Source organism: Rhinolophus sinicus, chromosome 4 (assembly GCF_057876585.1).
Source record: "Rhinolophus sinicus isolate RSI-liver-muscle chromosome 4, RSI-T2T, whole genome shotgun sequence".
In the NCBI taxonomy this organism is placed as follows: domain Eukaryota; kingdom Metazoa; phylum Chordata; class Mammalia; order Chiroptera; family Rhinolophidae; genus Rhinolophus; species Rhinolophus sinicus.
Window position 1 is genome coordinate 88716363 of NC_142504.1, and position 27896 is coordinate 88744258.

Here is a 27896-nt window from a genome sequence, read left to right on the forward strand (position 1 = left end):
TAAAAATGCGTGATGAAAAAATATACAAATATTTGTTTGTCTGGGGCACCACGTGTCTTGGGAAAGTTCTGTATTTGGCAGACGGCAGCCAAGACAACCTTCGAAACAGCAATGCCCCCAGGCTTAACCAGTCATCAGGATTCTGCAATCAGGGGCATTAGTGGCAGCAGCCTTTGCACCCACAGCTTCCAGACTGAAACTAAGGGCTGCCTATGGAAAAAGGAGGTGAGTGACCTTGGAAAACTTCTACACTCTTTCTGACCTTTGTGTTTTATCTAATTCACATTTATTAAGTGTCTGTTATGGAATAAATACTGCACTGGGCACTCGAAACAGGAAGGAGGAAAGGTACAGAGGAGGCTGTGGCAGACACACGGGCCGCCTAGTCACGTCCATCTTTCTCTTCTTCCTCCTGTCCAGAGCCCTCGGCTGTGTGGCTGCTGAGGGCAAGAGCACCAGTGTGGCCCTCCGTTAGAGGGGCAGCCTGGCAGAGCAGCACAGGCATGTGCTTAGAGGCAGGCAACTCTGAGTTCAAATTCAGGTTCTGCCCCTTGTAGCTATGTGGCCCAAGACAAATTCCTCCGCCTCTCTGAGCCTTAGTTTTTCCATCTATAACAGAGATAACAATCCCTACCTTGCAGGGTTATTTATGAGGATTAAATCAAATAACTTACGTATGTGCTATGTGTTAGCAGGCACTCATTACACGGCAGGGTTATTTCTTGTACCTCAGTTAAATCCATTTGCTGCTACTTAGACAAAGCAGAAATCTGACTTCCCAGTTCCCCACGTGAAAGATCTCAGTGTCCCACCTGCCTTTTTTTAATGGTTCCTCTTTGCTCCCAAGATAAAGAGCAAACTCGTGATGATTTAAGAAGGTTTACATGTCCTGCTCCTTGTCAACCTCTCTCCCTTGCTCTCCTGTGCTCCAGCCACATTGACCTTCTTTACGCTCCTAGAAAATGTAATCCTTCCTATTGCGAAGCTTTCACAGAGGTTCCGAGCCCCTTCTTCCCAGATCTCATCTGCCTGCTTAACAATTTCTCTCAGTTGACTGCTTTGGGAAAAACTTTTCTCACCCTCCAGATGAGGTCAGGCCTCCTGACTATGCTCCTTCACCTCTCTTTCCGTCTGCTCTGGAATTATTCTTGCAATGATTTGTACTGTCTTAGACAGCAAGGTCAAGGAGTAAGAAACTGTGCCCTTTTTGATTATCACTGATTCCCCAGGACTCAACACCAAGCACAATGCAGGCCTGGCCCTTTTGAGAAGCTTAAAACTTTTGTTGAATAAATGAATGAAAGTTCAGAGGAGGGTTGGGAAGCACTAGCTATTAATCTGGGTAGTTCTTCTCTACTACCCTTAACCACATTCTGCCTGGCATGCTATTAACCTTTAATATTTCCTTTCCTTTCTGGATTTTTAGTTTCTACTGCCTCCATATGACAGGCTCAGAGGAAATGCTCTATGAGGTCTGATAATTAAGTTGCGAAACTGTTGCAATGATGTTGCTAACTTTTTTTTTTTATATCAGAGGGATTATTCATTATGCATTTGTACCAACTGGACAAACAGTTAACCAAGTTTACTATTTGGAAGTGCTGAAAAGGCTGCATGAAAAAGTTAGATGACCTGAACTTTTTGCCAACAATTCATGGCTCTTGCATCATGACAATGTACCAGCTCACAGGGCACTGTCGGTGAGGGAGATTTTAGCCAGTAAACAAATAACTGTATTGGAACACCCTCCCTACTCACCTGATCTGGCCCCCAATGACTTTTTTCTTTACCCGAAGATAAAGGAAATATTGAAAGGAAGACATTTTGATGACATTCAGGACATCAAGGGTAATACAACGACAGCTCTGATGGCCATTCCAGAAAAAGAGTTCCAAAATTGCTTTGAAGGGTGGACTAGGCATTGGAGTCGGTGCATAGCTTCCCAAGGGGAGTACTTCGAATGTGACCATAGCGATATTCAGCAATGAGGTGTGTAGCACTTTTTCTAGGATGAGTTCGCGAACTTAATTGTCAAACCTTTGTATGTTGGGGAAGTGGCATGGAATGGAAGAGACTGTAAGTGGCCTGAATAGGAACAAAAAGAAGGGTGAACTCTACTTTGAAGGAGGCTGTGGCTTAGGTAAGAATAGGTTTCCTGCCCTAATCTTTCCTTCTCAGGGTCACTTAAGTTGACTTCTCTTTGTTGGAAGGTGAGGATTGAACAGGGCAACACTTACTTGTTCCCATGAAGAAATCATATGACGTTCAGCAGGTGCCTTTTCTATGATGGTCACCTCTGTCACTCCTGGGGACGATTCTGAAAGAGGAAAAAGAGTCTGTAGAGCTGCAATTGGCTCGCTTTCTCACATTTCTACAATAGAGGTTGACTAACTGTGGATGACTGCTCTAAGAATATCCGATTCCTCTGCGGAACATTTCTTACCTGTGATAAAAGCAGGGAAGAACTGGCTGTTCCCTCAAAGGCACTCAGTCCCATAACCTAGGACCAAGTAGTCTACCTTGTAAAAAAGGACATCACCAGCGTGCCACCTGTACTCAGTCTCTGCTCAGACATTCAGCCTATTGAACAAAACTCACAGATTCTACATTCCTAGTGATCTTACACTGACCTTCTCAGCAAGCTAAATCTATAGACTTAAGACATGGTGAAAAGGAATAAGAGATAGCCCCACAATAACTTTTAAAAGACATAAAACTGATTTGGTGATTTTTCTTCTAAATAAAACCTATCTTCTACTCTAAGGTCCAGGATATGGAAGCTAGGTGAAAAAATGGAACCCATGTTTCATAAGGTCATTGCAGATGTAATTAGTTAAGATGAGGTCATACTGGAGGAGGGTGGACCCTTAATCCAGTACGACGGGTGTCCTCATAAAAAACGCTACGTGAAGAGAAGAGACATGCAGAGAGGGAAGGCAGCCACGTGAAGCTGGAAGAGTGGAGTGAGGCATCTATAAGACAAGGATCACCAGCGACTGCTGGCAAACCAGCAGAGGCTAGGAAAAGGAGAGGCAGAATCCTCCTCCTCCAGGTTTTAGAATATGCGTGGCCCTGCTGACACCTTGGTTTCGGACATTTGGCCTTCTGAACTCTAAGAGAATAAATCCCTGTTGTTCTAAGCCACCCAGTTTGTGGTATGTTATATGGTAGGTAGCCTAGTATGAAGCCATCCACCTTTTTTTTATGTGATATTGTGTAGATTATTCTGTTTTAGGCCCTGGTCACTGCAAGTCTAGATGCAATCAAAGCCATAAATTCTCCCTTTTCTGACCCATCCGCAGGACATCACCAGACGATCTTCTCCACACCTAGGCTTGTTTCCTATCACATCGTTTTCCGCTCTCCCTTTGGTCTGGAAGATAAGGCCCTTGTATAACTGTTTGGTTTTATCCTCTTCTACCCCAGAATCCAAACTCTCTGTTTCAGTTGTGTCAGTTTATTCATTGTCTCCATTACTCTGTCCCCCCAAAAACCAAACCTGTGTTCATCTTTGATTATGGAAGAAACATGCACACCCAAACATGTCCATGTTTCCCTCCATCGACCCCAGTCCTACCCACACTTGAAGGCCATCCTGAAGTTCCACCTCCTTTCATTTCAGTTGACTGAAGCTCACAGAGATCTCTACTTTTCCTGATATCCTATCCCATCACATACAGGGTCTTTTTCTTTCAAAGCTCTGTGTTGCTGAGGTGGTCTTGCAGTCATACTAAGAACCACAAATGGTCTCCAGCCACATCCACTCCAGTCAGGGAAATGTCACTGGAGGCTCCCCACAAGTAGTATGGGCCAGGTGGGTGCCTCAGACATTCAGAGCTGATAGCACCACTACCAACAGGTTGAGACAGACATAATACACTCAATTATTTAGTTTATAACAGGCCTAAGTGGAGGGGCTAGAGGCTCAGACAAAACTGCTGCAGTGCTACTGCAGATGAAGGCATATTATACCTAAGCTTTGACCACCTCCAGGACAGGCCAACTGGCGAGCATGCTGACTTTAGAAACTTGCATATATGTTGCTTAGGAAGTGCCCACTGTAGAGACACTGTGGGCCGACCCTCCAGCACTGGCGGGGAGGAGGTGCTGGGGTGGGAGAGAGGAACACACGACAAATTCCATTTGTACAATGCTCTATTTCAGGGAATTGGTATAAATGATCTCCTTTCATCTTGAGATAATCTTGTGAAGCCGGCATCATTACTCTCGTTTTAAAGATAAAGAAACTGAGGTTAAGAGATATTAAATCATTTCACAGAAGAAACTGATGACCACGGCGCTGGACAACAAGCCTAATGCTTTTTCTATCATGTTGTCTTAGTAGCTAATTCCTACATGGTGGAGAAGTTTTTCCTACAGCAGCAAACAATTCTCAGACACCCCGCTGGGTGCCCCACATTTCAACTCAACCTGATACTAAGTACCCGGAGATAGCCTCAGATAGCACAGGTTAAAGGTTCAGACCCACAAGACCACCCTCCCCTTCAGACACCAATGACAAGCCCAGGTTGTTATCTAATGCTTCTGACTGACTGGCTATAAACCTGGAGTTCCCATGACCCCCTCCTTGAGTTTAATTAGTTTGCTAGAGTGGCTCACAGAATTCAGGAAACCTATTTACTCACTAGGTTACTGGTTTACTACAAAGGATATTACAAATCAACAGCCAGATGAAAAGATGCAAAGGGCAAGGTCCTGAACAAAGGAGCATCTGCCCTTGTGGAGTTTGAGGTGCAGGATGGTCACAGGAGGAAGGGTTTTGGTTCACCAATCTGAGTTAACAATCCCTGAGGCGTTTAATGAGGACCTGCCATGTCCTCAGCTTGGGAAAAATCACTGCCAGAGATTAGGAATATAAATATGAGATCCTGTCTCAAGAAATTTATTGCCTAGTTAGATAAATATAACAAACATGAAACAAAAGTGAAAATATCAAGATAATAATTATGTGTTAAACTGGGTGATACTGACCCTAAGGGCCACAGGAATTAAAGGTAGATGAAGGCTGAAATAGTGATAGAAAGCGTCATAAATGATGCACAGTTATCTTGGCCTTGAAGGACCACATGGCCGTTCCTGTACACTGGCTCAATTAACACCTAATCCTGCTCCCTTCCTAATGTGCTTTCCTATATTTTATAGACTGGACAGCTAATGAGTACATTTCCCAGATTCCATTGCAGCTAGGCTCCCTCAGAAGGCCAAAATTCCTTCATGGAAACCAACTTGTATAAAACTTGGAAGGAGGGAATGAGCAGGTGAGCTAGAGGGCAAATGGAGAGATTCGATCTTCTCAAAAGCACTGTTGCAGAGGTGCTTTGATCTCATGGGATTGAGAGTTGTTGGGGTGACAGAAGCAGCAGCAATTTCTCAATTTGGCAGCTTCCTTATCACACTGGCTGCAGGTACTTCCCACTCAGCATACCCTTTCTGCAGTATGGTTCTCAACCTAGAGTCGGCTCCTTTTAGTTCTCCTAACGATGTTGTAAACTAATGCTCCTTAACAGAGCCCTTTCTGCCTTAACTAGGTAAAGTGTATTTCTGGCCTTAAACTTGCTACCGTGTTTCCCGAAAACAAGACCTAGCCTGACAATCAGCTCGAATGCGTCGTTTGGAGCAAAAATTAATATAAGACCCAGTATTATATTAATCATACTATATTATATATTATATTATATATTATATTATATTACATTACATTGTATAAGACATGGTCTTATAGTATAATAAGACTGGCTCTTATATTAATTTTTGTTCCAAAAGATGCATTAGAGTTGATTGTCCGGCTAGGTCTCATTTTCAGGGAAACACAGTATGTATTATATGGTCTGCAACTAAGAACCCTGACACATTTTGCATTTGGGGGCTCACCTTTTTAAGACAGGTGAATGTACTCAGAACAGAGAAAGTGATCATTTCTGTGACTTGAAAATTGTGACCACAGAGCCAAACAAATTTACACTTAATGTGTAAGGTTTTTTGTGTTTTTTTGTGTGGATTTCATAGGATTTTTTAGTATACAAGGTCATATCATCTGTACATAACAAGTTTACTTCCTTCTTTCCAATTTTTATGTCTTTATTTCATTTTCTTGCCTAATTGCCCTGACTAGATTCTCCAGTACAGTGTTAACAGAAGTGGTAAAAGGGGAATTCTCAATGTGCAGAAAAGAGTGAAAACAGCAGTCCTGATACTGCAATCTTTAGGAAGGCCTGCTTGTTGGCCCTTGGCTGGCACCTGGGAACTTGGATTTTGGGAGGGTTCCCACCATTCCCTGGTAAGAATGGCTCACTGTGTCTATTAGTGCAAACAATATCGTTTGTGCCGAACACCTGCTTTCCTTCTGGGAGTCTGGAATTTGGTACATACTAGGTAGAAGGTATCTAAGTGACTGATTTTCAATAAAGGACCTGTACTTCTATGTGCAGGTGAGATTCCCTAGTAGACATAACAGGCATGTTGTCACATGTTGCTGGAGGAATTAAGTGTGTCCCATGTGATTCCGCTCAGAGGACTCTTGAAAACTTGCACTTAGTTTCCTTGACTTCCCTACAAGCACTTTTCCCTTTGCTTTTGCTGTAATAAATCACAACACGACTACCTCCCAAGTCCTATAATCCTAGCAAAGCATTACACCTAGTGTGGTCTTGGGAATCCCCAAAACATTTGTCTTATTCCTGATCTTAATGGAAAAACATCCAATTTTTCACCATTAAGTACGGTGTTAGCTGTGGGTTTTTCATAGATGCCCTTTTATCAGGTTGACGAAGTGATTTCTATATCCTATTTCTAGTCTATTGAATATTGTTTTTTTTATCAAGAAAGGGTGTTGGATTTTGTGCTTTCTCTGCATCTGTTGCGGTGATTATGTGGTTTTTGTCTTTTATTCTATTAACAAGGTACAATACATTACATTAATTGATTTTCATATGTTCAACAAACTGCACATTCCTGGGCTAAATCACATTTGGTATATAATCCTTTATAAATGTTGCTGAATTGGGTTTAATAGTATTTTTTTGAGGATCTTTAAGTGTTTGGTTTTGGATAGAAATGTTGTAGTTGTAGAGTTATTTCATATTTTTCAGGGAGGAGAGTTTGGGAGTTTGCTTACCACACACCCATGACTGACTTTAGTTACCTCATGGTTTTTGTTTTTTTCTTAGATTTTTTTTTATTGGGGGAGGGGAACAGGACTTTATTGGGGAACAGTGTGTACTTCCAGGACTTTTTTTTTTTTCCCCAAGTCAGGTTGTTGTCCTTTCAATCTTAGTTGTGGAGGGTGCCGTTCAGCTTCACGTTGTTGTCCTTTTAGTCTTAGTTATGGAGGGCGCAGCTCAACTCCAGGTCCAGTTGCCGTTGCTAGTTGCAGGGGGCACAGCCCACCATCCCTTGCAGGAGTCGAACCAGCAACCTTGTGGTTGAGAGGATGCCCTCCAACCAACTGAGCCATTCGGGAGCTCAGCGGCTGCTCAGCTCAAGGTGCCGTGTTCAATCTTAGTTGCAGGGGGCGGAGCCCACCATCCCTTGCTAGACTGGAGGAGTTGAACTGGCAACCTTGTGGTTGAGAGCCCACTGGCCCACGTGGAAACCAAACCGGCAGCCTTCGGAGTTAGGAGCATAGAGTTCTAACCGCCTGAGCCACCAGGCCGGCCCCACCTCATGTTTTTAAAAAATCCTCTTAACATATTATCTTTTCAAAATAAAATAAAAACATAATTGATTTTCAACTTATGATTATTAACTTGAAATTAAGAGTTTTTGATTAAATTTATAAAGAGAATTTTTTACGGAAGGCTAGATTCACTATGCGCTTAATTACCAGAGTTGTTTAATTCCTTAGTGAGATTTTTGCCTTGAAGTGCTACCAGTTTGCCAGACATCTGAGATGCTTAACAGATAGAATATATTAAAAGTACAAGTGAAATTTAAAATGTTTATAGTCATTTAATTATTTAGGTCTTTAAATCAAACTGGCAGCTTAAGGGAAATTTAGTTGGCTTGACTTGAGTAATTAAACATTAATCAAAAGAAAATAACTTCTTTATAGAAAAATTCCTAGATTTATAAAGAGAATAATGAAGTATGCCTGTGGAATAGCAAGTACGAAGTAAGCCCGACTAAATCCAGGAGTATAAGTAACAGAGTAGAAGTTTGGATAATAATGAGGAGATAGGATATGGGTGGTCTTGATTAGATCTCTCTTTCATTTCTAAAATTTATCACTTCTCCCAAACACATCCTGGTGTTTCATGCCTCATTTACTGTTTTAGGCACAGGGGAGAACAAAACAAAGTTCCTATCCTCATGGACCTCTACTACAGAAAAGAGACAAATTTAAAAAGCAACCCAGTAAATACATAATTTCAAGTAGTGACAAAATCATGAGGATGAAGAAAATGTAGGCTAAGGGAAGAGAGGGAGATAGGGAAGGGTGTTATTAGAACTATAATCAGGAAAGGCTTCTCTGAGGTAGTGATATTTAATCAGAGATATGAACGAAGTGAGCAAGACTGAGATTTAGAGGAAGGTAATTTCAGGTGAAGGGTCTAGCAAAGCGCAAAGGCTTTGAAGTGGGAACAAGCTTGATATGTTTATGGTACAACAAGGAGGCCACTGTGGCCAAAGCACAGTGACAGTAAGGTCAGAAAGACAGATGAAGGCAGATCACAAGGATCAATGGTACAGAATTGGGATTTTTATTACAAATGTGATAGTAAGGCATCCAAGCATTCTATACGGCAGGCATAGTCTGCCTTTCTCCTTCTTGGTTATCTGTCTAACTCCCACTTGTCTTTCAAAATCTAGCATCATCATCTCCTGTGGGACATAGTCCTTAACTCTCCAGATAAAGTCAATTCTGTGTACTACTTCAGAGCAATAATAGATTACGGGCCACCTCTCACACTCTTGGGGATCTAGTCTTGAATTTTTCACAAATTCACATAAACGTTTTTATTTTTTCCCACATTTGAAACCCCAGAGCCTAACATAGCGGTGGGTGCTACGTAAAGATACGATAAAGGGAAAACACCCATTCCATAGTGCAAGGCTAGATAAGACTCCTTTGGACTGGCACACCGAGGCGCGTGGGCGCTGTCGCCCTGGGACGTTGTCTGCAGCATTCCCCCAGCTCCATCTGCTACCAGAGGAAGGGCTTGGGCTTCAAGGATACTCCCTCGGCCAAGAATGCCTCTCGGGAGAGCCACCCTCCTAGCTGTCAGGTGCCTGCTGTCTCTCCTTTGCATATTTTTGCCTGCCCTAAGCGGGTCGCGCGGTGGGACCTCGGGTGGGGAGAACCTTTGGGCTTCCCAGCTCTGCGTCCGAACACTCCCGGCAAATGTTCTCCCGGCCTAGTCACGCACCCGCCTCCCCCTTTCCTCCTTAACAACGGAAGTCACAGCAACGATGCCCACTGGCGTTCAGGATCCAGCGTGGTGCCACCCCGTCCAGCAGTCTTCCTTCCCACTCCGGGTCCCCGCCCCACTCACCTAGGATGCGGGTGATCCCCAGAGTCAGTTTCTCCAGGTGCGGCTTGCTGCAGCCCATCAGTGGGGTCGACGACTCCTCCATGGTTCGAGTACCCGCTCCGCGCGCGGCCCGGGCACCGGCGGGGACCCGGCGGGAGAGCGGGGCGGACCCCAGGGCTGGACTCCGCCTCCGAGTCTCGGCCTTCAATCTCACGGCATGCCGGGAGTTGTAGTGCTCGGCGCCTGAGACCGAGGCGCGGCGATGAAGGGAGGCCCGGGCTGGTCTGGGAGTAGTAGTTCCACGAGGCGCTTATTCCCAAGACGCCGGCTAGTGCTTCACCCCACGCCACGGGAATACAGCGACTCCTCCGCCCGGACCCTCCCGCCCCGCCGGGGACGGCCCTACAGGCGGGGGCGGGCCTCTGTGCCAAGCGGCCAATGGAGACGGGGTTTGGAGGCCGGGGCGGGGCGGCCCCTGCGCTACGCCCCGAGTGGCGGTTGTTTCAAGATGGCGGACGTGGCGGGCCCCTCCCGCCCGGGCGCGGCGGCGTTCTGGAGCCGGGACTGTATCCTTTGCCCGCCTGGCAGGGGGCGCCGGCACCCACCCCGGTGCGGCGAGCGGCGAGTGGTCGCGTGGGGCTCAGTGATGGGAAGAAGCTTCGTGCTAACCCCGGGGGCGGGGCCGGGCTTTTCGCCTTGCTTGGGAATTAGGTGGCGGAGCGCCTGGTACTGTCTCCAAATTGGGGTTCCAGGTGTGGGGACTCAATACATATGTTTCCCAGCCCTCCTGGGCGGTGAGCGCTGGAAAGATGGTCTCCAGTCGTGGCCCAGCCCTTGGTGACCTCAGGCCTGCTGAGTCTGTGATCAGTGCGATTGTGCAGGAGAGAAAGGTGTTGGATGGACTGGGAGCCTTTCTCTTTTGGCTTAGGAGTGTCCTTGGTTTGTGCTGTGTAGGAGGATGTAGGAACCTGGTTGGACTTCGAAGGCCTGCAGTGATGATTTCTTTTCATACTGGGATTTTCCGAGAGGTGTGGGGCTTGATTTCAGGGGGACGTGGTCCTGTGTTGCTGGCAGTGGAATAAGATGCTAATCATCTTGCCTGCATGTAGTGTTGATTTACATGTAGTGTGCAGGGAACCACTGGGAGGATTCAAGTTCTCGGATTGTTTGGGGGTGGGGAAGCTGTAGAGCTTTTACCCTTGTGGTCGTCTTCCCAGTTCTGTGATCTATGATGAGATATGTGACAGAAGTGGTTCTTTCCCAGGGTTAGATAGATTGTTCCACACCCGGAGCTTTGGTCCTGGTAATTTACTTTGTGTTTGTTCCTGTTACATGAAAGCAGGGTGCCTGCAGAGGTGAGAGGTTTTGTCTGTTAGGATGGGCGATAGCGTTGTGTTGTTTGAGGCGTTGCTGTTAACTTTGTGTATTCTTTGCACAGTCTACTTAGCTCCCAGTGAAACGTACAAATTATATCATCAGTTCCCCATATTGAGTTACTAGGATTAAAGTGTCACGCCATGGAGAGAGGGATATGTTTGAATTCTGGGCTGTTCAGTGTTTAGTGTTAATGCACTTTCTAAGCATAATTACCACTTGTCTCCCATAGGTTGGTGAGAAGCAAGTGAAATCATGCACATACACTGGGGATGAAAGCACACTAGTGCACTGCAAATTAAATATTTTTTCCGTTACCTATGAGTAAGGATGCAAAGGGAGTATGTGCATTGGGAACAACTGGGCTGAAGTAGGAAGTCAGGAAATTGAAACAGTCCTTTCTCATGAAACACACCCCTGCAATGATAGACTTTTGTGATGGAGATATTTGAAGGTTACTATCTTATAATGTGCTCCTTTAGGGTAATGGTTTTCATAACCACCTATGTGGTTTGGTTATTATTTCTTAACTTTCTTTATGACCAGTGGTATTGTTCTGATATATAACAAATGGTTGGGATGGAGTGAGAACATCTTTTGCAGTGGGACTGATTAAGTTAATAGTTACGTAAACTGAACCTATCTATGTTGTTGGTCTTAGCAGCCCTCTGCTCTCAATACATGTAATCCTATTACTCCTTATTTCATATAAAAGTCATATGTCCCCCTTTTCTCTTAAATTCCCTCTTACTCTATAAAGATTTATGTAAAATACCCATGTTCCCATTGAAAGTGAAGAGTTGAAATTATATAGGGAAAATGGTGATTACATTCTATAGAAATTCAGATGTTTGAAAGGAATTGCAAGGTTACCAGTATCACCTGTTCCCCCAGCCTATCCCAATTAACATCCAGCCTAAGGTATTTTCATTTTATATCCCCATAGGACTTAAAAGCAATGTCAGATGTGAATGTGTTACTGGTTCTTTGCTATAAAGCATAGTGATAGTTATGAATCATTTGGTTTAGTCACGTGTCTTTTGGATCTTGACTCTTGTCACAATGATGATTTCCCAGACTACCCCAAAGCCTTTATAGTAGAGCTTTCAATAGAAAAAAAACAAAAAGTATGTACCTATAATCTGATATTCTCTCCATACTATTAAAAGAAATATTTTTCAGTGCTTCCCCTAAAAAATGAGAGAAATGTGATTGAGAGATAGCCCATCCTAGATGTTTCCATCATGTGAGGACAGATCATTTGTGACTGAATGTCATCATTTTTACTATTGTTCTTATGAGTTATGCATCTCCTGCCTTCTGTGATTCATCAGTGCTATTTTGTACAAGGTATGTCTTTGTACCTAATGTGTAAACAATAGATATGCCATGTTGTCATTTTGTGGGTTAAATCTGCAAGTAAAATATGTCCCTTCTGCCATAAACTGCTTTCCTGCTTCATTATAGTTCCTGGTAATATCAGAAGTTAATGTTTCTGCAGTGTCTAAATGTGATTGCTTAAATGCCCTCAAGTGTATTATCATTAACAGTATTAATAACTTGATAATAACAAATATAAACTATAAGGGACCTGGTCAAAACATCACAGTAGCTCTAATCTCTGCCATTGACTTTTCAATTAAAAATAGACAAAGACTTAATGTTTATTGTTAAAATAATAACCAGGCATACCTCTAATATATTGGAGGTTTGGTTCTAGACCACTGAGTATCACAATAAAGCCAGTTGTAATTTTTTGCTGGGGGAGGGTCTTGCCTTCCATTGGTAAAAAATGCAACATCTGAAGCACAATAAAGTGAAAAACAGCAATAAGATGAGGTATGCCTCTACTAACCAGGAAAGACATTGTGGTCAGTAATAACTACATATACATGTGTGGCTGGGAAGTGATTCAAATTCAAAAGGTTAGGGTAAAGTGGGCAGTACTAAGTTTATTTCCTTCAGTTCCCAGTGATCTAGGTTAGACATGAAATTTCCTCTCTACCACTTCTGCTCTCGGATTCTAATTAATACTTTACTTGTGGGGATTTGGATAGATTGGTATCATCATTAAGGATTCTTTATTACTTGCTGTACTTGTCTTACTGAGGTGCTTCTAAAGAAACCAAAGTAGAACTAAGGTGGCACAGAGAACCCAATAAGAGTTTCAATATACGTTTGGTAAATATTGTGTCTCTGACTTTCCCATAAAATATGTTTGTTAGGAATCTCTGTATTTGAAGAAGATAAATATTTGGGTTTGTAAGATAATGAGATGGAAATAGATTACAAGTGATTAGAAAGTATAGGTTGGATGGAGGCAATTTCAGATATGTTTACTCTTATTTTTAAAAACGTTTGTTAAGGCCAGTTTATTTAGTGTTTTTTATATTGAAAAGAAATTTTAGCATGCATGTTGCTAATGAGTTTTATCTCCATTTTTAAATGAACTAAAGAAAAAAAAAACACTGAGGCTAGTTGGACACTGCCTCATAAAATTAAATACATTTTCATTCTTTCATAGATGGTTTACTATGAGCCAGTCATTCTTTGATGTTTGTAGACACAACATTGAACAAAACAAGATGAAAATCATCACCTGCTTGGTGCTTCCATTTTAGTGAGATGAGATGAGGCCGTGACTAAGTAAAATATATTCTGTGTCTTATGATTACAGGTGCTATGCAGAAAAATAAAGTAGGAAAAGGGATCTTTTGTCTGTTATAATGCCAATACCATATCGTTTAATTATTATAGCTTTGTAATACAGTTTGAAATAGGACGTGGATGCCTCTAGCTTTGGTTTTTCTCAAGATTGTTTTGGCAATTCAAGGTCTTTTGAGATGCCATACAAATTGTAGGATTATTTATTCTATGTCTGTGAAAAATATTGGAATTTTTATAGGGATTGCATTGAATCTGTAGATGGTTTTGGGTAGTATGGACACTTTAAAAATTCTTCTAATCCGTGAACATGGAATATCTTTTCATTTATTTGTGTCTTCAATTTCTTGTATCAATGTCTTATAATTTTCACTGTACAGGTCTTTCACCTCCTTGGTTAAATATTTAATTATATGAGGCATTGTCCAAGGCATTTGTTCCCAGCTATTTTATTCCTTTTGATGCAGTTTTAAATGAGGTTGTTTTCTTAATTTCTCTGATAAGTTATTAGAGTATAACAATGGTGGCGACAGAGTCCCAGAGAGCAGTTTCCAGGCTCTTGGCCTCACGTGGAAAGGTGCTGGCTCGGGTAGTAGATGTAACTACTGTACATCAGCTGTAACTACTTGGCCATCAGTTGTAACCAGTTAGCCATTAGCCACTAATATAACTGCCGTGGCTACGCTAGGGGGTTGGTTGGTTGGTTGTCAGAGAAGAGGCAGGAGGATTGCGGCTCCTGCTTCCTGTGTCTCCAACCCAGCCGCCAGCGAGACTATAGTGGTGTGACTTCCCTATCTAAGGCTCCGTGGGTGTTCCTTTTTGACCTCACCATATCCTGCGTTCTTGTGCAGCGAGTGGGATCTGAAATTCTGCATTACAGCAAAGCAACAGATTTTTGTACATTGATTTTGTATCTTGCAACTTTACTGAATTTGTTCATTCTGTCTTTTGGTGGAGTCTTTGGGGTTTCCTATGTATAATATGCCATCTGCAAATGGAAGCTTGTGGAAAGTCTCTACAGTTGTGTTTCTCTTAAAGAAATAGAAAGCAAAGTTATTAGCTGATAGTAAGGATGGAGAAAGCAGTGTCAGGTTTGAGAAGAGAGGAAAAACTGTAGAATACTTGATGAGCCTTCAAATCAGGTGCAGCTAGCTGAGTGGGGTCTTCCGTGGGCTGGTCTCTTCCGGCTGTGAGGAGGCTCCTTTGTGAATGGTCTAAGGATGTGAGGTATGTTTTTCAGGGCTCAGTCATGTTAGTCTTTCCATAGATCGTCCTTGGAAAATATTCTGCAAATTTCATCATTATTCTAACTTCTAATTGAAGACAGTGCCATATGGAGCATGCCCTGAATCATCTTGGATTTTTTCTACCTGGGTTCTTTTTCCCATGTGTATATTTCCAACAGCAAATAATTGAACGTTTATTGAGCACTTACTGTGTGCTAGTCCCAAGGGATATAAAAATAAATCAGTTTTTGCTGTTAAAGAGCCTGCACAATTTCATTTTGTAAGGCTTTTTATAGATTGGATGTCAGCAAATTTAAAAATGATCTCTCTTCTCCTGTGTTAGTTGCTATCAGTTTCCTTGGAGCAATGGGGTCTAATTTTTTGTTTATCTGTTTTATGTGGCTCTTAAAATTTTCTAAGCTCCATCCCTGATATTTGAGGGAATTTAAAGTTTAGGGGTACTAGCTGTCAGCCAAAATCTTAAAGCTGTGATAGTGTATGTGCTGCTCTGGGGACCTGTTAGAAACCAGCTGGCAACTCAGACAGGACGCACCATCTTTGTATTCCTAAATTCCTGTAGGAATTCTATGCGTATCCAATCAGCATCTCCTGAAAAGACTCCATTACCAGGGTTGATCATGAGCTGAAATATATGGACGTTTTGAACATGTTATTAAATCTACTGTTTCACTGCAGCTTTTTCCCAGAAGGAAATAGTTAATGATTTGTCTGGAAATCTTAGGAAAAAAAACACATTTTATAAAAGAACAGAAAACTTTGGAATATTCTAGATCATTTGGAAAAAGTGATCAGGTCCTTCCTTCCTGCAAGTGTTCTCAAATTGTGGACATATCTGGATTTAGATATAGTTCTGAATAAAATTTTGTTTCTGGAAAGAAAGCTTTCCTATTGTATTGGTTTTCTTTCTGTAGCAGTATTATGATTTTAGCCTTCCTAAATTTCTCCTTTTGAAATTCAAAATATTGTAGTTCTTTTTGTCTGAAATTTCTTCCACTTTTTAAATAGTAGGACTTCATGGGACATTTCGTGAAGGCACTACAGAAGAATAAAAATTTCCTTTGTATTTACATGGTTGACTTGCCCTCAAACTGTTCTTCAAATCTAACGCTCATTTTGAAATTATTTATTCATGCCTAAAATAACTTGCTAGCTCTCTAGTAATAAGTAAACTGGAGCACTGAACTCCTTTGTTTAAAAAAGGAAAGGAAATGAAAGAAACCTAACAGCAGAATTTATAGTGTAGGATATCTCACTTGGGAATAAGCATGGTTAAAAGTTTTATGGTATAAGGCCTCCCAAAAATTTTACAAAATATGTAGTTCATACAAAGATGAACTTTAAAAGAATGTTTATTTTGCTACATTTAACTCAATTACTTTGCTTTCTGAGTTTTATTTTTTAAAGTTAGTTATAAATTCCCAGGTCAAAAGAAATTATTATAACAGAAGTACAGAACAGAACCAGCATTTGGATATTGGGTAATCTTTTCTAGTATTTTCCTTCATGTCCTCCTGTATAGTTTCTGATGAAGACCAATCAGTAGTATACGTTCCAGGTATGATTTTCTATGTTAATTTGGTAAGCTTCCTTTGCTTCTTAAGTGTTAGGAGAAAGATAAAAAACATTTGGACATCTCTGCAGGTATAACTGGATGAGGAACAGTTCATTAGAACCTAAAATTAAAAAAATATATATTGGTATGACCCTATTAAGGTTCAAAATACTGCCTTATACTTCATTCATGTATTAAAGAGCAAGAGATACTTTTCTGATTTTTTATATTACAAATAATAGCCTAAATTTAATATTTCAAAGAAAAGTGTGAGAACTTCTTGATAAAGGGTTTATGCAATAGACTCTTTAAAGTTCACTGGTTATTTCAGATGAGCAGTAAAACTGAACTATTTAAGGTACCCCTATATTGTGAAAAATCAGATCTTTAATTTCTCCTAAGTTAGGGTATGTGTGGCATGTTGTAGTTTATTGGCTTTGATATGACTTATGACTGTTCAGGCATCTTTTAAAAATATTTCAACTGAATCTTTAATACATTCAAAACAATCTTTTCACAATTCATTTTTTATTAGGAAAGCTTTAAAATGAAGTTAGAGTTTTCCCTATCAGGTCTTGTAAAGTTGAGACTATCAGGGAAGAGGTTCATGGGGGGAGGGTTTGTTTAATAAAATGTGAACATATAATTTTGAAATCTTGTTTGATGGAAATCCTTAGGAATTTCTACAGAAGGAAATACCAAATCAAGACACAAGTCGATGAGCCCAAAAACTAATGTTAAACTTAAGACTTCCAGGGTGACTGCTGCTTCAGTCTCCGTGGAGTCGATGAAAGGTGCAGGAGATTCAGTAAATGAACAGGTTAGTAATTTCTTACTTGTTTTTTTTTTTTTTTTTTTTTTTTATTCTCCAATCTTTATAAATGCTGACCAGTAACTGATTTTTCTGTGGTGACCAATAACTGATATATAGAGGGTGCCAAAAAAAATATATACACATTTTAAGAGAGGAAAAAACTGTATTAAAATTGTAATACAATGAATGACACTAGCATTCATCTGATTAATGCCATCTTTTGAGGGAACGTCATACTACATATTGCTACTGTAATTCAATTCAACTTCGAAAAGTAATACATAGATAACATCTCTTAAAATGTGTACTTTTTTTTTTTGCCAGCCCCGTATATGGGTGGAAGAGTCTTTGAAAGAACATTAGGTGATCTATAAGCATTCTGAAAAGATAGAGAGGATGATTGTAGGACGCTTTAATATGCGTGGTGTGAATATAAAGTGGTGTGCTCCAAAAATATCTGGGCTTGCTTTAAGCCTCAGTTAAGAAAATTTGTTATCTTGGTGTGTTTCAAAAGACCTACATTCTGATCTGTGTGGGGTTAGTAAATCAAATCGACAACTTTTTTACATTAGGCTTCTGTTACGATTTTCTTCATGTGAATTCGTGTTAATTGCTGATGGATAAATCCTTAAATATAAGAAAGATGTTTTTTTCAGGGCAGCCAGTTAGCTCAGTTGGATAGAGTGCGATGCTCATAACACCAGGGTTGCAGGTTCGATCCCCGCATGGGTCAGTGTGAGCTGTACCCTCCACAACTAGATTGAAACAACTACTTGACTTGGAGCTGATGGGTCCTGGAAAAACACGCTTAAAATAAATTAAAAAGTTAAAAAAAAAAGATGTTTTTATTTTAAAAAAAATAGCCTGCATTATTGTTGTTATTGTTATTTCCTTCACTTGGAAAACAATTTTATAAAGACTTCATTTTTATAGCTCAGTCATTGATTTCTCCTTCATGTTTGCCTCTGTAATAGTATCTATACATTCCTTTGACTGGTATGTTTTCTTACTTTTTGTTATATTTTGTCTTCCCAAGCAAAATTTAAGTCATGGTTTGGCAATTTATGACCTATAGGCCAAATCTGCTTGCCACCTGTTTTGTAAATAAAGTTTTATTAGAACACAGCCACACTTATTCTTTTAGTATCTGTGGCTTCTTTTGTGTTCATTGGCAGAGTGTTCAATGGCTACAGGGACTGCACGGCCACAAAGCCAAAATGTTTACTGTTGAACACTTTATAGAAAAAGTTTTTAAATGCTTGGCTTATGTTCTTGAGGAATTTCCAGTATCTAGTTGTTACTAATTATTATGTTGAGTAGTGTACAGGATTTAGCTGTAGGCCAACTTGTGTTACTTGTATCCCCAATGTGCTCACTTCGCACTAGGATGTGAATAGTTGAATTTGCAAGTTCTTATTAGAAATTGAAGTTTTTTTATGTAATTGTTTTATATTCAACTATAGCCTTCTTTTGTGTTAAGTCCATACTTTTTTATGATTCTATTGGTTTATTAGCTATAATTCCTTGTTGGGCCTTTTCACTGCTTTGGGGATTATAGTATACATCTTTAATTTATCACAGAGTATTTTCAAGTGTTATTTTCTCACTTCACCTGTAATTTAAGTATCATTCAACCGTGTAAATCCTGACTTTTGTGATATTGTCGTACATTTTACTTCTATACATGAACCCCCAAATATATTTTTATTATTTTGTTTTAAATAGTCAACTGTCATTGATTTTCAAATAGAGATATATTTCACATATGTTTATTCTTTTCAGTATATAGTTTATTGGGTTTTTGTATATTCACAGAATTGTGGATCCATAACCACGGTCTAATTCCAGAACATTTTCATCACCCCAGAAAGAAACTCCATATTTATTAGCAATCACTCCCCATTCCCCAGTCATCTCAGCCCACTTTTAGTCTGTATAGATTTGTCTATTCTGGACATTTCATATAAATGGAATTTTATAATATGTGGCCTTTGGTGACTGGCTTCTTTTGCTTAGTGTAATGATTTCAAGGTTTCATCTATGTTGTATCACGTATTATTATTTCATTCCTGAATGAAATATACATTTTGTTTATCCATTTATCAGTTGAAGAACATTTGAGCCATCATACTTTTTTGGCTGTTTTGAATAATAATATTGCTATGAACATTGATGTACAAGTTTAAACAAATAATATGTATAATATGATATATATAAGATATATGTGTTTCCAGTTTCCTTGGGTATATAAACCTAGAAGTAGAATTGCTGAGTCATATAGTAATTGTGTTTAATCTTTTGACAAACTGCCAAAGTGGCTACATCTTTCTTATTCCCTCCAGCAATGGATGAGGATTACAGTTTCTCCACGTACTTGGCAGCACTTATATTCATCTTTTTACTATAACCTTCATAGCGAGTATGAAGTGGTATATCACTGTGGTTTTGATTTGTATTTCCCTGATGACTAATAATGACGAGCATCTTTTTACAAAAGTGCCACTTGGCCATTTGTACATGTTCCTTAGAGAAAGGATCTACTCAGATCCTTTTCAATTGGATTGTCTTCTTGTTGCATTGTAAGAGTTCTTTATAGATTCCATCTATAAGTCCCTTAGGAGATAGATGATTTGAAAATATTTTCTTCTATACTGTGCATTGTCTTTTCACTTCTTGTTAGTGTCTTTTGTAGCACAATAGTTTTTATTTTGATGAAGTCCAGTATATCTGTTTTTTTCTTTTGTTGCCTATGCTTTGCTGTCATATCTAAAGAAATCACTGGCTAATCCAAAGTCTCAAAGATTTACATCAATATTTTCTTCCAAGAGTTTTATGTTTTTAGATATTACATTATTACATTTGATCCATTTTGATTTAATTTTTATATATGGTGTGGGTAGTGACCCAACTTCATTGTTTTGCATGTGCCTACCTGATTGTCCCAGCATCATTTGTTGAAAAGACTTCTTTTCCCTTTGATTGTCATGGCACCCTTATTAAAAAATCTGTTGACCATATATTATGCTAAGCAAAATCAGTCACACTGAAAAAGACAAATACCACATTATCTCTCTTATATGTGGAATCTAAAGAACAAAATAAATGACCAAACAAAATAAACCGACTCATACATAGAACAAACTGATGGTTGCCAGAGGGGAGGGAATTTGGGGAACTGGATGAAAAAGGTGAAGGGATTAAGTACAAACTGGTCGTTACAAAATAGTCGTGGGGATATAAAGTATAGCATGGAGAATATAGTCAATAATATTGTAATAAGTATAGTGCCTGGTGGGTACTAGACTAATGGGGGAGGAGAATCACGGCATAAATTATGTAAATATCTAACCACTATGCTGTGCCCCTGAAACTAATATAAAATAATACTGAATGTCAACTGTAACTGAAACAAGTAAATAATTTTTAAAAACTAAAAAAAAATTTTAAAGTTTTTAAAAATCTTTTGCCATAAATGTAAGCATTTATTTGTGGCTTCTCAGTTCTATTCCATTGGTCTGTATTTTTCCTTTTATGCCAGTACCATGCTGTCTTAATTACTGTAGCTTTGCAGTAAGTTTTGGAATCAGGAAGTGTAAGTCCTCCAACTTTGTTTTTCCTTCTCAAGGTTGTTTTGGCTATTCTGGGTCTCTTGCATTTCCATACGACTTGTAGACTTAGCTGGCTAATTTCTGCACAAAGATCAGCTGGGATTTTGATAGAGATTACAGTGAATCTTTGGATCAATTTGGAGAGTACTTTCAACTTAATAATATTAAGTCTTCCAGTCCTTGAATATAATGCATAAGATGTCTTTCCATTTATATAGGTCTTTAATTTCTTTCCAGAAATGTTTTGTAGTTTTCGGTGTACATATCTTATACTGCTTTGTTAAATTTATTTTAGGTATTAAGTATTTGTACTTTTTGATGCTATCATAAATGGAGTTATTATTTTCTTAATTTCATTTTTGGATTGTTCACTTTTAGTTTATAGAGATACAGTTGATTTTAGTCTGTTGATACTGTATCTTTCAACCTTCTAAATTTACTTATTCTAATCTAATAGTTTTTTGGTGAATTCCTTACAATATTCTATACTCGTATATAAATTCTTGCCATCTGTAAACAGAGATAGTTTTACATTATCCTTTCCAATTTGGACTCCTTTTATTTCCATTGTTTTTTAAAGAGGTTTAACAAATGCTACAAATGTGTTTTAAATTTACCCATCTAGTTACCATTTCTGCTGGTTTTCATTTGATATCACTGATAATATTTTCCATTTGCCCAAAGTACTTCCTTTACATTATTACAGCTCAGGTATGTTGACAATGAATTTTTTCAGCTTTTGTGTGCCTGAAAAAGTCTTTATTTCACTTTCATTTTTGAAAGCTATTTTTACTGGTTATAGAATTCTACATTGATAGTATTTTTCTTTCCGTACTTTAATAATGACACGTCACTGTTGCCTGGCTTGCATTGTTTTTGAGGAGAAGTCTGCTGTCATCCTTATTTTTATTCCTCTGTATTTAATATGTGTAAGTTTAAACTCTGGCTACTTTTCAGATTTTCTTTTGTCACCAGTTTTAAGCAATTTGATTATAGTATGCCTTGGACTGGTTTTTGAAATGTCTCTTTTGCATGGGGTTTGTTGAGCTTTTTAAATCTGTGGGAAATTTTTCAGCCATTATGCTTCATATATTTTTGTATCCCCTCTCCTCTATTTTGATGACTTCAATTACACAAATATTAGGCCACTTGAAGTTATCGCACAGATCTCTAATCCTCTGTTCGTTTTTTTCTTCACTTTTTTTGTGTTTCTGTGTTTATCTGTGGATAGTTTGTATTGCTGTGTCTTCAGATTCATTAATCATCTTCTGCAATGTCTAATCTGTCACTGCATTTTTCATATAAAACAATGTAGTTTTTCACTCTAGGAGTTCAGTTTGGATCTTTTTTTTTTTTTTTTTTTTTTTTTATGTATTCCATGTCTGTACTTAACAAGCTCAGTCTGTTAGCTTCTGAAACATATGGAATATAGTTATAATAACTTTTTAAAGGTTCTTGTTTATAATTCTGTCATCCGAGTCACTTATAGCTAAACTTAGATTGAGTAATTTTTCTCCTAATTATGGATTGTATTTTCCTGCTTCTTTGCCTGCCTGGTTTTTTATTGTATGCCACCAGCTAGTGTGAATTTTACCTTTTTTGAGTTTCAGATATTTTTGTATTTCTATAAATAATCTTGAGCTTTCTCCTGGGACAGCATTAAGTTGTTTGATCTTTTCAAAGCTTATTTTTAAGCTTTTAAAGGTGACACCGGAGCAACTTTTAGTATAGGGCTAATTTTGCCCACTATAGGCAGTGCTCTTCTGAATACTACTCTTGATACCCCTTGAGTTACAAGGTTTTTTGACTCTGGCTAGTAGGAACATGGACTGTTCCTGGCACTGTATTAGCTACAGAGATTATTTCCACTGTTCATTTTGGGTTGTTCTTTCCCTGGCTTTGTGGTAGCTCATAAACATGTTATGGTTAGTACTCAGTTTTTGACTTGCAGGGGACACTGTCTAGATCTCTGGAGCTCTCTTTTTGTGTAACTATCCTCTCCATTACTATGCCTCGCAAACTCTAGACACCTTGGTTTTCTGGGACTCTCACCTCTATCTTCTCAACTTGGGGAGACTGCTGGAGTGCCTCTGGGTTTCCCTGTTTGACCTCTGAACACTGTCCTTAGGCAGTTGGTAGGATAATTGTATGTCTCACCTTATTTGGTTCCTCTCTTTCAATGATCACTGTCCTGTGCTGTCTAATGTTTGAAAACTGTTGTTTTGTATATTTTGTCAGGTTTTTTGGTTGGTTTAGGCAGTGCGGTAAATCTAGTCCCCACTAGTCCTTCTTGACTAGATATGGAAGTCCCAGATTGTGTGTGTGTGTGTGTGTGTGTGTGTGTGCGTGCACATATTTTTCTCAAAATGGCAATTACGTCAGTTCAAGTCTTCTGGGAAGTAGACACTGAGATGGAATTAGAAATGGAAGAGATTTAATGGAGGAAAAGCCTCTAAAGGATAAAGAGTAAAATGAGCAGGGATAGGCAAAGAGAGCCTTAAGATTTCACTTAGGTCTGGCATCTGTGAGGAGAAAGAAAGAAGAAAGATTGACTAAGACGAGCCTCAGACTGGAAGACAGTCTGAGGCAGTGCCTGTCAGGTGAATGGGGAACTCCAGACCAAATATTGTTCTTAAGGATGTTCCAGCAGCAGAAATGACCCTTTTCTGGCGTCTCTGCTATTCCCAGCCATTGACATTGGCATGAACACTGCAGTGGCTCCTAAACATAGGGCAGCAAAGTGAGTCTGTTAGCTAACTGCACTCTCCAGAAGGTTCTCTCTCTCCATTAGAAGCCACGTGTTTTACTTTTCACAGTTAAATCCATTACTCAAGAATTAATATGTATATGATGTTAAGTAGGGTCATGGTTCTTTTTTCTATACTGATAGTCTATTGGTCTACCACCATTTATTGAGAAGACCATTCTTTGCACCATTGAATTGCAGTGATGCCATTGTAAATCGGTCCTTCCCTTATTATATCATCTTCTTTGGTAATTCCTATCCTCAATTTTGTGTTTATCAATGTGTTTTTCTATGTTAGTGTTTGACAGACTTTTTCTGTAAAGGGCCAGATAGTAAGTACTTTAGCCTTTTCTATGACACACTATAGAATGGCATATAATAAAGAGAGGGAAATGAAATTCATGTATTCTAAAGTTCTTTTAGACGGTGTCTGTCGCAAGTACTCGTGTGTGTGTGTGTGTGTGTGTGTGTGTGTGTGAATGTGTGAATGAATGTGCATGGCTGTTTTTTAATAAGCCTTTATTAAAAAAAAGACAACCACAAAAAACAGGCAGTTGGCCAAATTTGGCTTGTAGCTGTAGTTTATCAACCACTGTTGTATAAAAAATATTTGTTTTTTTAAAGAATATTTCATCTTAAAGAATATTTAATTTAATTTGGAACCTTATAGAAATGAGCTCATACTTTGTGTATTGTGTTCATGAGATTTATTTATGCTGTCTACAGTTACGTTTCTTTATTTTTTCACTGATAATTCAATGCGGGTTTAGTCAGTTATTTTAACTGAAAATATTTAACATAAAGACTTGTTAAATTGGTGCTGGAGACTGACAAGTCACACAAGGCACACACATAGAACTGCAAGAAACAGCTACCATTTTTAGGGCCAAGAGAACAGATGGAACAGTTGGAATTATTACAATTTAGAAGTTTTGAGGAGGAGCCCATCAGAGCTGGAACTTGGACCTCTGATGATGGGGAACCAGCCTGACTGGTACTGCTGTCCCTGAGGAGACATGATAAAGGCTGGTTCTGTGAAGAAGGAAAAATTGCACCCTGGAGTCAGCTGTTCTTGCCAGGGATGACAGTGATCGGAACAGGAAGCAAATAGGAAGGAACGTGTCCTTTCTTCCTGTAACAACCCCTAACCCTCTAGTTCTTCCTGTTGGCAGAGTTTAACAGATAGCCATGTGGTAAAGAAGAATTGAGATTTCCAGAGGCTCAGCCTCAGCAGCAGGAAGCAGAGCATGGCAGGGTAGGTTTGAAGATGAAAGTCAGTAGCATTACAACCTATGGAATTCATCATATAAGTACACCACAGTTTAACCATTCTCTAGTTGATAAAACCTGATTCTCAGCTTTTTGTTGTTCAACACAATGTTGCTAAAACTCTTGCCTATGTGCAAGAGTTCCTCTTGTTTGTTCTTTTTCACTGCACCACTACTGAAATGTCTATTGATGGGCTATCAGCAGCTTCTCCCATTGCCAAATCCAGTGACTGCTTTCCACATTCTGTTTAGCTTTTTGAATCATTAGCACTGTTAAGTCCACACTCTCCTTGAAACTTTTTCTATCTTTTCTCCCACAATTTTACATGCTTCTGATTCCCCTCTTGTCCTTTCAAATGCAAAATTATTTTCTTGTATTTGTAGATGATTTTCAAAAACTATTTTTTCTTAACTTTAAGGAAAAATTTAAACCATAGAAATGTATAAAGAAAATAATAAAAATCTAAACATCCTCCATAATATAATGGCTAAATTTTAAACCTTTGTTTTTCTCTGACTTGAGGGCCAGATCGACATTTCCAATTTCCTGCCTAAACATTTCCACATGAATGTCCTCCTGGAATCTTAAATTGACCATTTCAAAAACCAAACTTATTTTCTTACCATGTCCTCTTTCCCATTTCCTTTTATCCCCTCTCTTTCCCATCTTTGGCTCTCAGTATTTTCAGGATTCATTTTAAGGGCCTTAGATTATTCTTGACTACCAGAAGTAGTTGGACTGACCTATTTTGTGGTTAGAGAAATGGCAAGGATCACAGTTCCTTCCCTTTACATGTTTCCTCCGGTTCCCTTGTGATTCTCTGCGTTGCATGGCTTTAAAGATGCCTCTTAATGATGTTCAAGTACTGGGAGAATTTTATGTAGCACAAGAGACAGGGTAATACAGTGGTTGAAGCACAGACTCTGGGACCTATCCTTGACTCTTGATCCTGCTGTTTAACTGCTATAATCCCGGGCGAGATACATACCCTCACCTTAAAATAAGAATAATACCTACCTAATAGCATGTTGTGAAAATGAAATGGATTAATAAGTGTAATGTACTTAGAATATTCCTGGCATTCAGTAAGCGCTAGATATAAGTGTTAGCTTTTATTATTATTGCTTTTTGGTCTAGTACCCTTTGGAATGACCTTCAGGGTATATTGAGAGGTTAGAAACAGGTCCATGTGTTGTAAGCCTCGGTATACTTCTAAGCAGCCTAGGGGGTTGTGGTGTAGGACAGATTCTCAGTATCTTCCATTAAGTGTTTGTTTCGGTGACATTTACCAAGGCAAAGTTGTTTCTTTAATATTCTGTAGTATTTAAGCAAGAACATTTCTGCCTTTGAATTATTTCTGTCTGCTTTTCTATATAAATTTCATGATGTCCCCTGGTGGACAGAAGTGTCTTAGCCTGTTTTGAGTTCACAGTTTTAGATGAAACAGGCAAGTAGTGTTTCCACAAGATAAAAGATATCTAAGAAATTTTACTTCCTGTGCTTATTTTAATAGATTTCTTGAAAAGTCTTAAAAATTGTTTTCAGCAAAAGTTAACCAAAAGGTTTTCTCTGTTTTAGAATTTCTGTCAGGGAGGAATAAAGAGTGCATCACTGAAGGATTTATGTCTTGAAGACAAAAGACGCATTGCAAATTTAATTAAAGAACTGGCCAGGTAAGACAAAACCTTATATGAAATACATTATTATGTAAGAGAGATAATTCAAGAACTTCAGAACACATGAATTTCACTTTCTTCTTGATTATATGCCATTCTATAGTGTGTCATAATTTGTATGTCTATATACATTTTATTTCAATGTAATATAATTATTTTTGTATTATTTTGAAATAATTTTAGGCTTATAGAAAAGTTGCAAAAATAGTACAGTATTGAGGGGCTGTAAAGTGGGGAATGACTGCTAATGAGTACAAGGTTTCTATTTGGGAGGATGAAAATGTTCTAAAATTAGATTACGGTGATGTTTGCGGAACTCTATACTAAAAGCCATTGAATTGTGCACTGTTATGGTTGAACCTTATTATATATAAATTATTCTCGATAAAGCTCTTAAAAATAGTACGGAGGGTTATCATACCTTTCACCTAGCTTTCTCTAAATTTAACACCCTGAGTGACCGTAGTGCAATTATCAAAATTTAACATTGGCATAATAGAATTAATTAACTACAGAGTATTCAGATTTCATCATTTTTTCTACTGATTTTCTTTCATTAATATATTTTTTTTCTGTTCCAATATCACATTTTGTATTCAGTTTTAATGTTTCCTTAGTCTCTTCCCAGGTGTGGCAGTTCCTTAGTCTTTCCTTGCCTTCCATGACTTTGACACTTTTAAAGAGTAGTGGTCAGATATTTTGTAGTATTTCTTTCAATTTGGGTTTTCCTCATGCTTTCTCATGATTATATTGCATTATGATATATCAGGGGATGTGTGATGTCGATATGTCACTTCTGGTGGTTTTAACTATGGTCACTTGTTTAATGTAGAGTGTGCTAGGTTTATCCCCTGAAAAGTTACATTTTTCTGTGTAATTTATGACTATCTGGAGGGGGTTCATGCGAACTATTCAAATACACTGTTTTCCCTGAAACTTTTACCCACTATTCTAAGGATTGTGTCCATCAAAGGAACTTGCCTGCAACAACTTATTAATGTTGTGTTCTAATGGTTACTTTATGCGTCCCCTATTTGTTTTGCATTTATTAATTGGAATTATTGTTTAAGGATGAGCGGTCCCTTCTGCCCTATTTATTTTTGTTTATTTACTTATTTATTTCAGTTTTTTTAAATGTATCAGCTCATAGACATTTATTCTAATCCAGGACTCACAAAAACAAAAATAAGAGTAACAAGGTGATACATTAAAAAAAAACTTTTTATTTTGAAGTAACTGTAGATTTACCTACAGCAGGAAGAAATAATACCAAGAGAGAGCCCAAGTACCTTTATCCAGTTTTCACCAATGGTAATATTTTGATTAACTGTAGTGCAATAGCACAGGCAGGAAGTTGACATTGATAGAATTCATCAACCTTGTACAGATTTCACATGCATTTATTTGTGTGTATATTTAGTTCTGCACAGTTTTATTGCATGTGTAGATTTGTGT

At 38.8% G+C, this 27896-nt stretch overlaps 2 protein-coding genes across 5 annotated transcripts in view; one reads left to right on the forward strand and one right to left on the reverse strand.

Moving 5' to 3' along the window:
• Positions 1 to 9790, reverse strand: part of TPGS2 (tubulin polyglutamylase complex subunit 2) — a 30890-nt gene extending 21100 nt beyond the window's left edge. Inside the window, exons 1-2 of one of the 2 annotated variants that reach the window (XM_074340101.2) lie at positions 9513 to 9790; positions 2238 to 2317 (exon numbers count right to left, since the gene is read on the reverse strand). In XM_074340101.2, the coding sequence (XP_074196202.1) occupies positions 2238 to 2317; positions 9513 to 9594 (162 nt within the window). In that variant the 5' untranslated portion in view covers positions 9595 to 9790. The remainder of the gene's footprint in view (positions 1 to 2237; positions 2318 to 9512) is intronic. The other variant, XM_019740833.3, reaches the window with a different exon arrangement.
• KIAA1328 (KIAA1328 ortholog) overlaps positions 9717 to 27896 on the forward strand; it is a 262140-nt gene continuing 243960 nt past the window's right edge. For 2 of the 3 annotated variants that reach the window (XM_088797967.1, XM_019740831.3), the window contains exons 1-4: positions 9717 to 10057; positions 16296 to 16331; positions 17006 to 17148; positions 26344 to 26438. In XM_088797967.1, the coding sequence (XP_088654093.1) occupies positions 9754 to 10057; positions 16296 to 16331; positions 17006 to 17148; positions 26344 to 26438 (578 nt within the window). In that variant the 5' untranslated portion in view covers positions 9717 to 9753. Of the gene's footprint in view, positions 10058 to 12075; positions 12216 to 16295; positions 16332 to 17005; positions 17149 to 26343; positions 26439 to 27896 lie in introns of those variants that run through there. The other variant, XM_019740832.3, reaches the window with a different exon arrangement.